Consider the following 14170-nt stretch of genomic DNA (forward strand, 5'->3'; position numbering starts at 1 on the left):
ATAGGACTGACCACTCACTCATAGACCCACGCTTAAACGACCACTGAAGGATATACTTTAAGAAAAAGAAAATTGTACCCAGAAGAAAAGTGTGAGATGCAAAAAAAAAAGGTGAGCCCCAAAAATGATAATTATATAAGAAATTTAAGCAAGCATTGACTATATAAAATGATACTAATAATAACTATTATCAAGACATGAGAAAATGTGGACCCTAAACACTAAAAGATAGTGCTCTTTGAGAAAGGAAGGAGATAATGAGAGTTAAAACATAACTTGGTTGTAGCCCATTCCCCTGCCCTAGGAGAGCAGAGAAATTAACTTTAGACTTTAATACGTCAAGTATGCATATTAAAATTGTAAAAGTAACCACCCCCAAATAGAAATGTATAATTTCTAAACCAATGGAGGGAATAAAAGGGAATAAAGACCCAATCAACAAAATAGAAGTCAGGAAATGAAGAAAGAAAAAGCATGGCTACTAGCAAAAAGTAAGATAAGTGTGTAAATAATACAGTAAATAGAAATAAACTAAACTCATCAATTAAAGAATAGATATTCTCATATTAAATTAAAAGAAATAAAATCCAGCTTAAATATATGATACATAAATGTCTGAGAATATATACAATGGAATAAAGTATACCAGGAACATATCCACTACAAGAAAGAAGCTGGTGCAGCTATATTAATATCCATCAAATTAAACTTTCAGACAAAACATTTCATTAGAAATAAGTATATTATACAATGACAAAAAGAGCAATTAACCTGGAAGATATGATAATTCTGAACTTCTACAGTTTTAACAACATATTTTCAAAATATGTAAAGCAAAAAATAATAAAATTCTTGGAGAAACTTGACAAGTACATAATCATAGTAGAAGATTTTAATACCACACTCTCAGTAACTGATAAGTCAAATGGATAAAAATTTAGTATGGATGCAGATTTTTTTTTTTTTTAAACATCTTTATTGAAGTATAATTGCTTTACAATGGTGTGTTAGTTTCTGCTTTATAACAAAGTGAATCAGTTATACATATACATATGTTCCCATATCTCTTCCCTCTTGCATCTCCCTCCCTCCCACCCTCCCTAGCCCACCCCTCTAGGTGGTCACAAAGCACCGAGCTGATCTCCCTGTGCTATGCGGATGCTTCCCACTAGCTATCTATTTTACATTTGGTAGTGTATATATGTCCATGACACTCTCTCACCCTGTCACATCTCACCCCTCCCCCCCCCGTATCCTCAAGTCCATTCTCTAGTAGGTCTGTGTCTTTATTCCCGTCTTGCCACTAGGTTCTTCATGACCTTTTTTTTTTTCACCTTAGATTCCATATATATGTGTTAGCATACTGTATTTGTTTTTCTCTTTCTGACTTACTTCACTCTGTATGACAGACTCTAACTCCATCCACCTCATTACAAACACCTCCATTTCATTTCTTTTTATGGCTGAGTAATATTCCATTGTATATATGTGCCACATCTTCTTTATCCATTCATCCGATGATGGACACCTAGGTTGCTTCCATGTCCTGGCTATTGTAAACAGAGCTGCAATGAATATTTTGGTACATGACTCTTTCTGAATTATGGTTTTCTCAGGGTATATGCCCAGTAGTGGGATTGCTGGGTCGTATGGTAGTTCTATTTGTAGTTTTTTAAGGAACCTCCATAATGTTCTCCATAGTGGCTGTATCAATTTACATTCCCACCAACAGTGCAAGAGTGTTCCCTTTTCTCCACACCCTCTCCAGCATTTATTGTTTGGAGATTTTTTGATGATGGCCATTCTGACCGGTGTGAGATGATACCTCATTGTAGTTTTGATTTGCATTTCTCTAATGATTAATGATGTTGAGCATTCTTTCATGTGTCTGTTGGCAATCTGTATATCTTCTTTGGAGAAATGTCTATTTAGGTCTTCTGCCCATTTTTGGATTGGGTTGTTTGTTTTTTTGTTATTGAGCTGCATGAGCTGCTTGTAAATCTTGGAGATTAATCCTTTGTCAGTTGCTTCATTTGCAAATATTTTCTCCCATTCTGAGGGTTGTCTTTTGGTCTTGTTTATGGTTTCCTTTGCTGTGCAAAAGCTTTTAAGTTTCATTAGATCCCATTTGTTTATTTGTGTTTTTATTTCCATTTCTCTAGGAGCTGGGTCAAAAAGGATCTTGCTGTGATTTATGTCATAGAGTGTTCTGCCTATGTTTTCCTCTAAGAGTTTGATAGTGTCTGGCCTTACACTTAGGTCTTTAATCCATTTTGAGTTTATTTTTGTGTATGGTGTCAGGGAATGTTCTAATTTCATACTTTTACATGTACCTGTCCAATTTTCCCAGCACCACTTATTGAAGAGGCTGTCTTTTCTCCACTGTATATGCTTGCCTCCTTTATCAAAGATAAGGTGACCATATGTGCGTGGGCTTATCTCTGGGCTTTCTATCCTGTTCCATTGATCTATATTTCTGTTTTTGTGCCAGTACCAAACTGTCTTGATTACTGTAGCTTTGTAATATAGTCTGAAGTCAGGGAGCCTGATTCCTCCAGCTCCATTTTTCGTTCTCAAGATTGCTTTGGCTATTCGGGGTCTTTTGTGTTTCCATACAAATTGTGAAATTTTTTGTTCTAGTTCTGTGAAAAATGCCAGTGGTAGTTTGATAGGGATTGCATTGAATCTGTAGATTGCTTTGGGTAGCAGAGTCATTTTCACAATGTTGATTCTTCCAATCCAAGAACATGGTATATCTCTCCATCTATTTGTATCATCTTTAATTTCTTTCATCAGTGTCTTATAATTTTCTGCATACAGGTCTTTTGTCTCCTTAGGTAGGTTTATTCCTAGATATTTTATTCTTTTTGTTGCAATGGTAAACGGGAGTGTTTTCTTAATTTCACTTTCAGATTTTTCATCATTAGTGTATAGGAATGCAAGAGATTTCTGTGCATTAATTTTGTATCCTGCTACTTTACCAAATTCATTGATTAGCTCTAGTAGTTTTCTGGTAGCATCTTTAGGATTCTCTATGTATAGTATCATGTCATCTGCAAACAGTGACAGCTTTACTTCTTCTTTTCCGATTTGGATTCCTTTTATTTCTTTTTCTTCTCTGATTGCTGTGGCTAACACTTCCAAAACTATGTTGAATAATAGTGGTGAGAGTGGGCAACCTTGTCTTGTTCCTGATCTTAGTGGAAATGGTTTCAGTTTTTCACCATTGAGGACAATGTTGGCTGTGGGTTTGTCATATATGGCCTTTATTATGTTGAGGAAAGTTCCCTCTATGCCTACTTTCTGCAGGGCTTTTATCATAAATGGGTGTTGAATTTTGTCAAAAGCTTTCTCTGCATCTATTGAGATGATCATATGGTTTTGCTCCTTCAATTTGTTAATATGGTGTATCACGTTGATTGATTTGCGTATATTGAAGAATCCTTGCATTCCTGGGATAAACCCCACTTGATCATGGTGTATGATCCTTTTAATGTGCTGTTGGATTCTGTTTGCTAGTATTTTGTTGAGGATTTTTGCATCTATGTTCATCAGTGATATTGGCCTGTAGTTTTCTTTCTTTGTGACATCTTTGTCTGGTTTTGGTATCAGGGTGATGGTGGCCTCGTAGAATGAGTTGGGGAGTGTTCCTCCCTCTGCAATATTTTGGAAGAGTTTGAGAAGGATAGGTGTTAGCTCTTCTCTAAATGTTTGATAGAATTCGCCTGTGAAGCCATCTGGTCCTGGGCTTTTGTTTGTTGGAAGATTTTTAATCACAGTTTCAATTTCAGTGCTTGTGATTGGTCTGTTCATATTTTCTATTTCTTCCTGGTTCAGTCTCGGCAGGTTGTGCATTTCTAAGAATCTGTCCATTTCTTCCAGGTTGTCCATTTTATTGGCATAGAGTTGCTTGTGGTAATCTCTCATGATCGTTTGTATTTCTGCAGTGTCAGTGGTTACTTCTCCTTTTTCATTTCTAATTCTATTGATTTAAGTCTTCTCCCTTTTTCTCTTGATGAGTCTGGATAATGGTTTATCAATTTTGTTTATCTTCTCAAAGAACCAGCTTTTAGTTTCATTGATTTTTGCTATTGTTTCCTTCATTTCTTTTTCATTTATTTCTGCTCTGATCTTTATGATTTCTTTCCTTCTGGTAGCTTTGGGGTTTTTTTGTTCTTCTTTCTCTAATTGCTTCAGGTGCAAGGTTAGGTAGTTTATTCGAGATGTTTCCTGTTTCTTGAGGTAGGCTTGTGTTGCTATAAACTTCCCTCTTAGCACTGCTTTTGCTGCGTCCCATAGGTTTTGGGTCGTCGTGTCTCCATTGTCATTTGTTTCTAGGTATTTTTTGATTTCCCCTTTGATTTCTTCAGTGATCACTTCGTTATTAAGTAGTGTATTGTGTAGCCTCCATGTGTTTGTATTTTTTACAGATCTTTTCCTGTAATTGATATCTAGTCTCATAGCGTTGTGGTCGGAAAAGATACTTGATACGATTTCAATTTTCTTAAATTTACCAAGGCTTGATTTGTGACCCAAGATATGATCTATCCTGGAGAATGTTCCATGAGCACTTGAGAAAAATGTGTATTCTGTTGTTTTTGGGTGGAATGTCCTATAAATATCAATTAAGTCCATCTTGTTTAATGTATCATTTAAAGCTTGTGTTTCCTTATTTATTTTCATTTTGGATGATCTGTCCATTGGTGAAAGTGGGGTGTTAAAGTCCCCTACTATGATTGTGTTGCTGTCGATTTCCCCTTTTATGGCTGTTAGTATTTGCCTTATGTATTGAGGTGCTCCTATGTTGGGTGCATAAATATTTACAATCGTTATACCTTCCCCTTGGATCGATCCCTTGATCATTATATAGTGTCCTTCTTTGTCTCTTGTAATAGTCTTTATTTTAAAGTCTATTTTGTCTGATATGAGAATTGCTACTCCAGCTTTCTTTTGATCTCCATTTGCATGGAATATCTTTTTCCATCCCCTCACTTTCAGTCTGTATGTGTCTCTAGGTCTGAAGTGGGTCTCTTGTAGACAGCATATATATGGGTCTTGTGTTTGTATCCATTCAGCCAGTCTGTGTCTTTTGGTGGGAGCATTTAATCCATTTACATTTAAGGTAATTATCGATATGTATGTTCCTATTCCCATTTTCTTAAATGTTTTGGGTTTGTTATTGTAGGTGTTTTCCTTCTCTTGTGTTTCTTGCCTAGAGAAGTTCCTTTAGCATTTGTTGTAAAGCTGGTTTGGTGGTGCTGAACTCTCTCAGCTTTTGCTTGTCTGTAAAGGTTTTAATTTCTCCATCAAATCTGAATGAGATCCTTGCTGGGTAGAGTAATCTTGGTTGTAGGTTTTTCTCCTTCATCACTTTAAGTATATCCTGCCACTCCCTTCTGGCTTGCAGAGTTTCTGCTGAAAGATCAGCTGTTAACCTTATGGGGATTCCCTTGTGTGTTATTTGTTGTTTTTCCCTTGCTGCTTTTAATATGTTTTCTTTATATTTAATTTTTGATAGTTTGATTTATATGTGTCTTGGCGTGTTTCTCCTTGGATTTATCCTGTATGGGACTCTCTGTGCTTCCAGGACTTGATTAACTATTTCCTTTCCCATATTAGGGAAGTTTTCAACTATAATCTCTTCAAATATTTTCTCAGTCCCTTTCTTTTTCTCTTCTTCTTCTGGGACCCCTATAATTCGAATGTTGGTGCGTTTAATGTTGTTCCAGAGGTCTCTGAGACTGTCCTCAGTTCTTTTCATTCTTTTTTCTTTATTCTGCTCTGCAGTAGTTATTTCCACCATTTTATCTTCCAGGTCACTTATCCATTCTTCTGCCTCAGTTATTCTGCTATTGATCCCATCTAGAGTATTTTTAATTTCATTTATTGTGTTTTTCATCATTGCTTGGTTCCTCTTTAGTTCTTCTACCTCCTTGTTAAATGTTTCTTGCATTTTGTCTATTCTATTTCCAAGATTTTGGATCATCTTTACTATCATTATTCTGAATTCTTTTTCAGGTAGACTGCCTATTTCCTCTTCATTTGTTAGGTCTGGTGTGTTTTGACCCTGCTCCTTCACCTGCTGTGTGTTTTTTTGTCTTCTCATTTTGCTTATCTTACTGTGTTTGGGGCCTCCTTTTCACAGGCTGCAGGTTCGTAGTTCCCGTTGTTTTTGGTATCTCTCCCCAGTGGCTAAGGTTGGTTCAGTGGGTTGTGTAGGCTTCCTGGTGGAGGGGACTAGTGCCTTTGTTCTGGTGGATGAGGTTGGATCTTGTCTTTCTGGTGGGCACATCCACGTCTGGTGGTGTGTATTGGGGTGTCTGTGGCCTTATTATGATTTTAGGCAGCCTCTCTGCTAATGGATGGGGCTGTGTTCCTGTCTTGCTAGTTGTTTGGCATAGGGTGTCCAGCACTGTAGCTTGCTGGTCGTTGAGTGAAGCTGGGTCTTGATGTTGAGATGGAGACCTCTGAGAGATTTTCGCCGTTTGGTATTACGTGGAGCTGGGAGGTCTCTTGTGGACCAGTGTCCTGAAGTTGGCTCTCCCACCTCAGAGGCACAGCCCTGATGCCTGGCTGGAGCACCAAGAGCCTTTCATTCACACAGCTCAGACTGAGGCACAGCCGTTAACCTTTGTGGTGTGAGCCATGCTGGCTTGAATCCAAAGACAGATACAGAAAGGAGTGAGGAGTCATGCAAATTTTATGCATCAAGTTCCCAAATGCACTCAACCTAAGTATGTAAGGCCAGAAATTACTGCAATAAATATCTCAACTCCATGGACAATTTCCTAGTGTGGTCAAAAGACAGAAGTAATTCAATAGCTCAGCAGTCCGTCCAGTATAGTGACAATCATTCTCCAGTAGCTCCTCTCAACCTGCGGCACCCAGCCAGCCCCCTGGATGCAGATTTTAACAACACAGTTAATAGCCTAGATCTAATGGAAGTATGTAGATTCCTAAATCCAACTGGTAGAGAATACACATTCTTTTCAAGTGCATAATGACAAATACAAATGAATCAATAACATAGAGACAACATTCTTTGATCACAAGTCAATAAAATTAGAAGTTTCCTTCAACCTCTGGCCCCATTTAGAAATAAAATTTAATTTTCATAAAAACTAATGATCATCTATAAAATCATTAGAACTTAAAAATCATTAGAACCAATGAGAAAGTTTAGTAAAGGTGTTGGATACAAGATTAATACACAAATATTAACATAAACAGCAAGCAAATATTTAATTTAAAAATATATGATTTACAATAGCAATTATATGTCTAAGAAAAACTAGCAAAAGCACATTCTGGAAAAAAATAAAGATTTCTACTTAAGGATACACAAGAATAACTAAATATATGGAAAAATATATTATGTTCATGGATGAGAAAAGACTTAAGTTCAGTAAGATATCGAAATTTCTCAGATTATTCTATAAATGCAATGCAATTTCAAATTCCCAAAAGGCAATATCCCACAGCTTAAGCTGCTATTAAAATTCATGTCCACAAAGGGCTAAGTATTGCCAAGACAACTTTGAATAATGAAAATAGTATTAATAATATGAGGATATTTACCCTGCCAAATATTAAAACATTCAGATCTCTAAAACTAAAACAGTGAGATATGGATAGAAGGATAAACAAATAAACAAATAGAATAAAGAGTCTAGAAACACACAGAAAGTGGTATTATAAATCAGAGGGAAGAGGATGAAATATTCAATTACTGATGTTTAAACAATTGTCTAACCATATGAGAAAAGATAAAAGTAGATCTTTTTACCTTTCATCATACACAAAAATAGGTTCCAAATGGGCTAGAGACTTAAATGTGAAAAAGCAAACTATGAAATTTTTAGAAGAAACTTTGAGTGTCTTTTTAAAAATCTCAATTTAGGATGGAGTTTCTTGAACAATTCACTGAAAGCACAAACAACAAAGGGAAATATTGATAAAGTCCATTAAAACAAGAAAAATGTCTATATGATAAAAGCCATAGACAAAGGAAAGACAATAGAAAAATATGATAAAGTACATGATCAGGAAAATTATGGAAGAGCAAGGTCTAAATGGCCAATATATATATGAACCAATCTCTCAAATGTATGTATTGAATATATATATGAATGTCTTTCCAAATAATCTTTTAACCATTTCAAATAATCAAGGGAATGCAAATTAAAACCATAATTAGACGCCATTGTACACACACTGAAACAAAATTTTAAATATATGTGTTAATAATGATTATGGGGAATGGGAACCCTCATGCACTGCTGGTGGTAGTTGATGTAGTACAACCATTTTGGAAGGTAATTTTGCAATACCTAATACATTGAAGATGAATACACCTCAGGACCCAGCAAATCTATAGGTGTCTATTCAGATCAGTTCTTACAAATATGTAGCAGAAGGTAAGTACAAGAGAGTCCAATTCAGTGCTATTTACAATAGCAATCAGCTAGAAACAATCAAATGTACATTGGTGAAAGAATGCACACATAATAGTGTTTTCTTCATTCAATGACTATTATACAGAAGTTGGACGAATTCTGTTACTAGCATCAACAGAATAATTTCAAAAGCATGATATTAACTTAAAAAAAAGTAAGCTGCACAAGGGTGTGTGATGATAGGACGATGGTAACAGGAGCAATAGCAACGGCCCCGTCCCTTATACAGCACCTACCATCTCCAGGCGCTGCCCTAAGGGCTTTGCACACATCCATTCACTTAATTCTCACAGCAGCCCCAATGAGGTGGAGCCCTTATCATCCCTATTGTACAGACAAGGAACTTATCTTAAGACAGAGCGATATGCATTATGATGTTATTTATGTAAAATTCTAAAACATGCAAAAATAATATATTTTCTTTATGGATACATACATGTGCAAGCAAAAATTCATGGGAACAATGGATACCAGTTGACGATAGTGTTTGTTTGTGGGAGGGTGTGGTGGGGGAAGGGATGGACCATGAGACTTTAGACCTACCCGTCATGTTTAATTTCCTTTAAAAAAGAGAAAGGCCTAAGTTAATTACACAAAATATTAATATCTGTTATACCTCTTACATCTGGGTGGTGGGTACATGGATGTCTATTATTATTATTTATATGTTTGAATTGTGGCAATTTAAAATTTAGAAAAATTTAAAGAATCAAATTTTGGAAAAGAAAGAAAACAGAATGGCATAAGCAAAAGGCTGGTGCTTAGGTGGGGTTGTAAGGGTTAATATGACTGGTAGACCTCAGAGGGTAATAATGGAAAACTGCAAAGTAGAAGGAACAGGTTAGATCAAGTCCTAACTATGTGTTCAATACCTGTGGACTTTTGGCCAGTTGTTTAACTTCTCCAAGTCTCAGTTTCTTCATCTGCAAAGCAGAGTTGATAATACTTCCCTCCTAGATTGTGTCGTGGAATAAGTGAGGGAAGAAACCGTGTTAAACACCCAGCAGTGTCTGATGATAGTTATCATTGCTGTTTTCCAAAGAAGGAGTCAGGCCTAAGGAAGCCTGCTGGCTGATGTCAGGGTCCCAGCCACAGCCCCTAGACCAACGACCATGGTTGTGCTCCTAGTTCAGGACCAGCAGCCGGTAAACAAGGCAGGGCCTCAGGTCAAGGGATGGGGGTGCAAATCAGTTTATTAGGGTGGGGACTCTGGGCTAAGGCAGAAATCAGAAGCCCAGCTGTGGGTCCTGGGCACAAGCCACACACAAGGCAAGCCTCGGCCTTGACTGGTGGCTGGAGGGATTTAAGGAGCCTGTAGATCTCAGGGTGAAGCTACCCCTTTTTTTTTAAATTAATAAACTTTATTTTTTAGAGCAGTTTTAGGTTCACAGCAAAATCGAGTGGAAGTACAGAGAGTGTCCACATACCGCCTGTCACCACCCACAACCTCCCACCGTGGTGACTTTTGAAACCATCCTTCAGTGGGCAGCCCATTAAAGTCTGGAGCTGTTTCTCTCTCCTCCTCTGGTCTCTTTTGTAACTTTCTCATGTGTCTGTGCATACAGGCGAGCGTAGGCTGGAGAATGAAAAGGACAACTTTGAAAAGGGAGCGGAAGACAAGTTCACACTGGATGCCCCGGATCTGGGGCAGCTCATGAAGATCAATGTTGGCCACAATAACAAGGGGGGGTCTGCAGGCTGGTTCCTGTCCAAGGTGGGTTCAGCTGACTGTCTGTGGTCCCTTGGCCTGGGAGGCAGGAATTCTGGCTCTTCAGAAGTTATATTTCAGCCCTAACTTCCCTCTTTAGATCTGTCTCCACTCTTCTGCCTAAGTCCACTGGCCAACCATGCTGCCCTCCCAGTAGCCTCCAAGGCTTTGCCTGTGTTATCACCTTCCTAGAAGGACCACTTCTGTCATCTGAACCCAGCCAGGGTCTGATCATCCTTAAGGGCTCTGCCATGAAGTGTTCCCCCTCTGGCCACCAGAACCTCTCCCTCCCATGAATGTCTATAACCCTGCCGGCTTGTAGCATTCATTTCACCTTAATCATAAGCTACATTGTGACTTATCTTGGCCTGCTGCTTTGTACCTCAAACTTCTGGATCTCAGGTCCTCATAATTTCACCTACCCAGGACAAAGTGAAGAATCAAGAAGAAAGCAAAAAGGCTTCTGAGAAGCTAAGACATATCTGGCTCAAAGTTCATGAGGAGAGCTTATGTCCCTGGCACTACCTTGCCCTGCCCTGATTTTGAAGGCAAGACCCCTCAGATTCTCACTCAGTGCTTGCTTATAATCCCTTCTAGCAAAACTTGCTACCTGTAATTTTAAACCTATAGCAGAAAATTAGAAGGAAAAAGAGACACTGTAATTGGTAGGGTTATTGAGAACTGTAATGGGGAGTCAGAGAAGATATAAAAAGCCAAAAGAATACTGAAAAATTATGGAAGTCTGAGGTCATTTAGAAAATGGGCTACCAGGCCTTTGTATGTATTTTCCTTAGTCACGAGCTTTCCATATATTTCAGCTCATCACAGAATGATAGGAAAAGATTGATGTGTAACATATTTTGAAAAATATTTTGAAAAGGTCTTATGGCCTAAAAACAGAAAACCCTCGGATTATAACAATTTGACTATTTAGAATGAAGCTGTCTGATAGTTGAGGTTTTGTTATTCCTTAATTTATCATCTTGTGTCAGTTAGGAACATATCTGGCTGCAAGTGTCAGAAAATTGAAGTGCAATGTTAACCAATCAGGGGTTTATTTTTCTTATCTCACATGAGATACAGATATGGTCAGCTCAGGGCTGGTGCAGCTGCTTTCTGAGACACCTGGTCTCTCTCTGTGTCACCATCCTCAGCACTGTGGCTTTCATCCTCCAGCTTGTTGTCTCATGATCACGTGGCGGCTGCTGAACCTCTCTGCATCTTATCTGTGTTCTAGGCAGGAAGAAAAGAGAAGACCAAAGGGGAAAGACATTTTTCTGGCAAGTCTTGCTTTATTTTGAGAGAAACAAAGCTTTCCTTGGAACTTTTTCCTGTGTCACGTGGCCACCCTAGCTACGTTGGAAACTGGGACTTCAAGTAGGCTTTCCAGCCCTCATAGTAGAAGTAGGCTAAGAAGGTGATTGGAAAGGGTGTTGAGTAAGCATCCTTGAGTGTCTGCCACACGTCTCTCCATAACTAGCCTCAAAGTTCCTTGAGGGCACCTCCCAGCTCTTGGCATGGGACAAGGTGCTGAATCAGTGAAGCAAGGAATGGCCAAGTTTCCTTTGGAAAGAGGGGGCTGGCCTGGCCCTAAGAGCAGCCAGCCTAATTCTGAACAGGGTTCTGGGAGGCTAAGTGGAACTGCTGCTAGGATTGGAGAAGAAATGAGGCAAGAGTCCAGATCCCAAAGAGCCAATGCACGAGCAGAGGTGTGTCTTCAGGGCAGACAAGGGAGAGGAGGCAGGTGTGTTTTAGGACCTCAGCCAGGATGGGGCACAGAGCAGGTAGCTTGCAGCCCAGTTCCTTCATCCTGGGAAGGAAGACTGAATGAAAACACAGGTGTAGTGGAAGGAGCTGCAAAGTGCACCCAAGGGCCTGAGGGAGGCCTTGACGTAGTCGTTGCAGCTGTACTTTGTGAAGGCAGCTTGCTTCTTGATCACCTGGGCTCTCACCCCCTATGCTCTCAGAAGCTACGTGAAGGAGGCAGGTTTGCACACCGAAACAGGTCCTTTTGTCATCTTCATGCTCAAAGGACAGGGCAGCTTGGCAAGATGTGAAATATATGGGTGAGAACACTTTTTTCCTTTAAAACATTATAAATCTTGTTCCATTACCTTCTGAAATTTGACATTGAAGCCAAGCAGACTTTTGTTTCTTTCTGGACAAACTGTTTTGTGGTTTTTTTGTTTTTCAGCCAGGATGCTTATAGGATTTTTTTCTTTTTATTTATAACTTAAGTCTTGCCAGATAATGTCTATGAGTAGGGTCTTTGTTAGTTCATTCATCTCCCCTCCTCTCCCTTCTCCTTTCCTCCCCTCCTCTCCCATTTCCACCCTTCCTCCCTCCTTTCCTTCCTTCCTTCCTTCCTTCCTTCCCTCCTTCCTTCCCTGTTTTTAACTTCTCTGGAACAAGATGGGTCTTTTCCGTGATGCCTAGGATTATTTGTTTGTTTATAGCTCAGAAAAAAGATTTCCTATTATATACTAGATTCTTGCTTGAATGGCTTTTTTCGCCTCTCTTCTTCAGGAGCACCAGTTATCCATTTATTGGATCTCCACTCTCTGTCTTCCAAAGATCTCAGTTTCCCTTTTATTCCTTTCATCTCTATTTTCTTTGCATTCCATAAGAACTTGTCAAATTCTCCCCCACCTCATCATTGATTTGCTTTTTCACACTACCAGTTGCATTTCTTTCTCCTATTAATATGCATTTTAATTCTGAATGTCTCTTCTAATTATTTTTTTCTTCTTACAAAAGTAATATATATTTATTGTAAAAAGTTTAGGAAATACAAGTAAGCAAAAATAAGATAATCTGAACCACCATTATTTCACCACCCAGAAATTACATATCCTCCAGACATTTTTCTGTGAATGAATACACATATGTCATTTTTAATAATGGGTTCATAATAAGCACAATGTTTTACAAACTGCTTTGTTTTTACTTTCAAGTGTAACATGCCTGTTTCCCCATGCTATTGAAATAGAATAACATTGATATTTCACAATGTAATTTTTAATGCCTGTAATAATATTTCATTGCCCAGATATACCACGAATTATTAAACCAATTCCCCTTTGTTGAACATTTCAATTTTTTTCTCAAAATTATTGATACTATAAATTGTGCTGCAACAAACATTCTTGTAGCTTATCTTTATACACATCTATGATTATTTCCTACAATTAATTCCTAGGAGATGGTTAAAGGGCATGCAGAATTGTAAGAACTTTGATGTATTTGCTGCTGTACAGTATTGCTTTTCTGGATACCTTTCCCATGTAATCTAGCTCTCTTTTCATATCATTTTATTGCCTTTTTACTGCAACCCTTTCTATTTAAAGATGTTTACTCCTGTTCATAAAGACCATATCTTCTCATATCCTATTAAACATACCCGTTTCTTGAATTCTTTTTCTGTAACCTTTATCCAGTCCTTTCCAGAGTTCTGCTCTTCTTCTGATTCTTCAGAATGATGTTTCCTTCCTCCCTCCCTCCCTCCTACTCTCCCGCCTTCCTTTTCTTCTTTTCCTCTTCTAACTGGTTGCTAGTCAGACACTATTTTAAACCAGAAGCCCAAGCAGGCTACTTTCAGTGTGAGATTGGTTATTCTCTTTGGAGCCAGTATTATGTGTAGGGGCAAGTTCAGGGCCTGGTTGGCAGGTCCCCACCTGCCCCCCCGAGTGCCAAGGTGGGTGTCCCTCCAAAGGTTCACTGGCTTCTGAAGAACTCCTAACAGTCTGTTCCTTTAACTTAAGCCAAACCAAAATGCTCCTTGGGGATAAGACATAAAAATAATTCAAGAATTTTGCAGGTCAGAACACCTGGATTTACTAGATATTTTCCTGAAGGAAGAATTATGATGAGAGAGGAAGAAGGAGGGTTTTAGGTCCCAGGCAGGGTGGGCTCAAGCTGAAAACCAGAGGCTAGGGGAAACCCTGGGCCACCTCTCATTACTTTGTGACTACCCAATGCATAGCCAGCCCTAACCTCCTGCCTTCCC

At 38.6% G+C, this 14170-nt stretch overlaps 1 protein-coding gene across 2 annotated transcripts in view; it reads left to right on the plus strand.

Annotated features, from left to right (window-relative positions):
- Positions 1–14170, plus strand: part of LOXHD1 (lipoxygenase homology PLAT domains 1) — a 216302-nt gene that overhangs the window by 38953 nt on the left and 163179 nt on the right. For both annotated transcript variants that reach the window (XM_061169894.1, XM_061169895.1), the window contains exon 6: positions 10022–10170. In XM_061169894.1, the coding sequence (XP_061025877.1) occupies positions 10022–10170 (149 nt within the window). The remainder of the gene's footprint in view (positions 1–10021; positions 10171–14170) is intronic.

This window comes from Eubalaena glacialis, chromosome 15 (assembly GCF_028564815.1).
Source record: "Eubalaena glacialis isolate mEubGla1 chromosome 15, mEubGla1.1.hap2.+ XY, whole genome shotgun sequence".
NCBI lineage: Eukaryota > Metazoa > Chordata > Mammalia > Artiodactyla > Balaenidae > Eubalaena > Eubalaena glacialis.